The sequence below is a fragment of the Brassica napus genome, chromosome C2 (assembly GCF_020379485.1).
Source record: "Brassica napus cultivar Da-Ae chromosome C2, Da-Ae, whole genome shotgun sequence".
Taxonomy (NCBI): Eukaryota; Viridiplantae; Streptophyta; class Magnoliopsida; order Brassicales; family Brassicaceae; genus Brassica; species Brassica napus.
In genome coordinates, this window is record NC_063445.1 from 17,932,172 (window position 1) to 17,934,994 (window position 2,823).

General features: G+C 37.6%; 1 protein-coding gene across 1 annotated transcript; it reads right to left on the reverse strand.

The window, feature by feature from the left end:
* Positions 1-1,388: 1,388 nt before the first annotated feature.
* Positions 1,389-2,186, reverse strand: LOC111203070 (glutathione S-transferase T3-like). The gene has a single exon (XM_022696470.1). The coding sequence runs from the start codon at positions 2,184-2,186 to the stop codon at positions 1,389-1,391; it is 798 nt and encodes a 265-aa protein (XP_022552191.1).
* Between the last annotated feature and the right edge of the window lie 637 nt (positions 2,187-2,823).

Below are 2,823 nucleotides of genomic sequence, written 5' to 3' on the forward strand. Positions count from 1 at the left end.
AAGGGAAAAAAGGCTTTGCAAGCGAGAACAAGAAGGATGACTTGTATAAGTGTGATGAGTGAATGAGTCTCATATTTATAGATGCAAGAATTTTAGATTGTGATATTTTGGTAAGAATCACCCGTGATGCCTATTGTTTTAGTGGGATGCAGCATGTGATACTAACTTATATTGTTGTGGAAGAAAGAAACAACATCTTGTGACAACATCGGTGAAATATGTTTTGTAATTTACATCATGTTGTACTCTTGTGACAATTCATGTCGGTCAAGTATTTTTTTTATAAATTACAAGACTTTTATGTTCGACTTATTGAGCTGACACACACAAATTATAAAGAGTACAACAATAACCATTACACATTATAGAAGATACCATTAAAATTAGAAGATCAAAGTCTTGTAAATAACAAATTACAAATTACAAATCCCGATAGAAGATTAGAACTACAACAATGCTCAGGTTAGACCAACAACATTAGCATCATACCTATTAAAAATACAACAACAACCATTACACCAACAACATGAACACGAAGGTCGACATCAGACCTTGATTTCTTCTTAACCAACTCAGACACTATCTCCTCTAGTTGAACCAACTTCTGCTCAGTCTCATTGTCACTCGAGATGGTAAGATAACCTTTTCCTCCAATTGAAGTATGTGTGTGTCCCTGGCTCTCATCTCCTCCATCACCGCCACATCCCACCGCTTCCAAACATGGCACTCTCCGTCATCAACATTCACACACGTATAGTACCTTCTACATGGATCATTTACAGTGTGAGATGTTGCTAGAAGAGGTTTCCCACCACAATAACAGGTCTGCGGGAAGCCAAACTCAACCTCTGGTTGAGGAGGGTACGGGAAAGTACGTGGGAAACTATTATTGAAGCTCATCTCAGCTTGGTCCCGACGAATAAGGTCTTCAGTTTCGCTGTAGCCACTTTCCACTGTGTTCCCATACTCTTCTGACAGTGAAGGTTGGGAATAGCTATAGTCTTGTCCCATTATCAGCAACAACCTGAAAATAAGATAAAAAAAAAAATATTAGATTTATAATCAGTAGCCAAGCAAATTAAAACATACATCATCATCATCACAGAGGAGGAACACATACAGAGATAACAAAACATCATCAGCATCACAGAGATAACAAACATACATCATCATCATCACAGAGATAACAAACATTGATTTCTTCTTATAAAGATGATCAAAGAACAAACATATATATTATTTATTGTCTCACGTTAAAAGAGTTAACAAACATAACAAACATAGATAATAAAAACAGAGATAACAAACTAGTAAAACATAGAAACTTCGTTAGAACATCATTTTAGAAATACGCAGCGATAATCTTCCTCTTGACAACTTCTTCAGCCTCAGTTAACGGTTCTTTTTTTAGCAAGGAGCGTGTCAAGTATGGCCAGCTTTGACAGTTTCTCCTTCATCTCCAAATCCTCCTTCTTTATTTCCCACAAGCTCTTATAGTCAGTGGTAACCTTCTCTTGAGCATTATTCCTTCTTGCTTTCGTAGCCTTGATACCCTCAGGCCTGACCTCTTGATCAGCAACATTAGTGCTTGAAGATTGGGAACCTTGCTCACCACTTTTTCTCTTCGAACTGCCATTAGCTTTAGGCGTGTTTAGGCTAAGCCACTTCTGTTCATACCTTAACACACACCATGCGTGCTTCATAGTAAACTTCATCTTACAGTCAGAGTAGAAGATTTCATGGGCCGCTTTGAGGACATCGTTCTCATTCTGACCACTACTAATCTGTCTTTCTGCGGCTGCAAAAGCGGCACAGAACTTGTTAGTTTGATCGTTGATTTTGTGCCACCTCTGCTTACAATGGTCGTGCGCTCTCAAGACACCACCCTCTCTAGCATGAGGGGAAGCTGCGTAGTATTCTCCTACTCGTTTCCAGAACGTCCCTCCCTTTTGATCATTTCCAACAATAGCATCCTTAGATGTGTTTAGCCAGGCGCTGATTAGAACCTCATCATCTGCAGGGCTCCATTTCTTTCTTCCCTTACCGCCCACTGCTGTGTCTTGAGGGAGTGTTGGAACCTCGGTTTGTTGTGAACTGAAAGGAGGGAAACTTTCACAGGGAAAGTTTTGACTATTAAGGAGCCCTACATAACTAGAAAACTGACTATATGGATTCCTTGAATCCATAGCAATTAGAACCGGGAAGGAAAACTATTGAACAGAAACCGGAATGGTTTACCGTTTTCACAAACAAGAGAGAAAGAAGATGATGAGGATATTATAGAATGAAGGATGGTTGAGGTTTAATAGGTGAAACAGTAAGAGGTAATAAGTTACAATCATAAAGACCTAAGCATAAACTACCACTGTCTAATCAGAAGTTATTACATATTACACATTACTCAATTAAATTAAAAGAGGAATTCGTTCAAAAAAAAATTTAGCTCATTCACAGTTATCAATTTGATTTCCGGAAAAAGGTTACATAATTCATGTATTCTATTCTATCTCCATATAATAAACCTATTTTTACTAATGCTATGAGAGAACAGACCCATATAACTCAGTATATGAGTTTCAAATGAACTGAGTTTCAAATCAAATGAGTGAATGATTACTCATCAAGTTAAAATCACCATTAAATCACCAATGTCTTTCTAAAATGAGTGAATTATATGAGTTTCAAATCGAAGGAGTTTCAAATCACCCAGACTGATCATATAAAACCTCTAGCACGAAAACTGATAAAGATGATAAACCCATTGTATCCCAAAGAAAATCACAAAGAGACGAAAACAAACACAGACGAAGCTACCTTCTACTC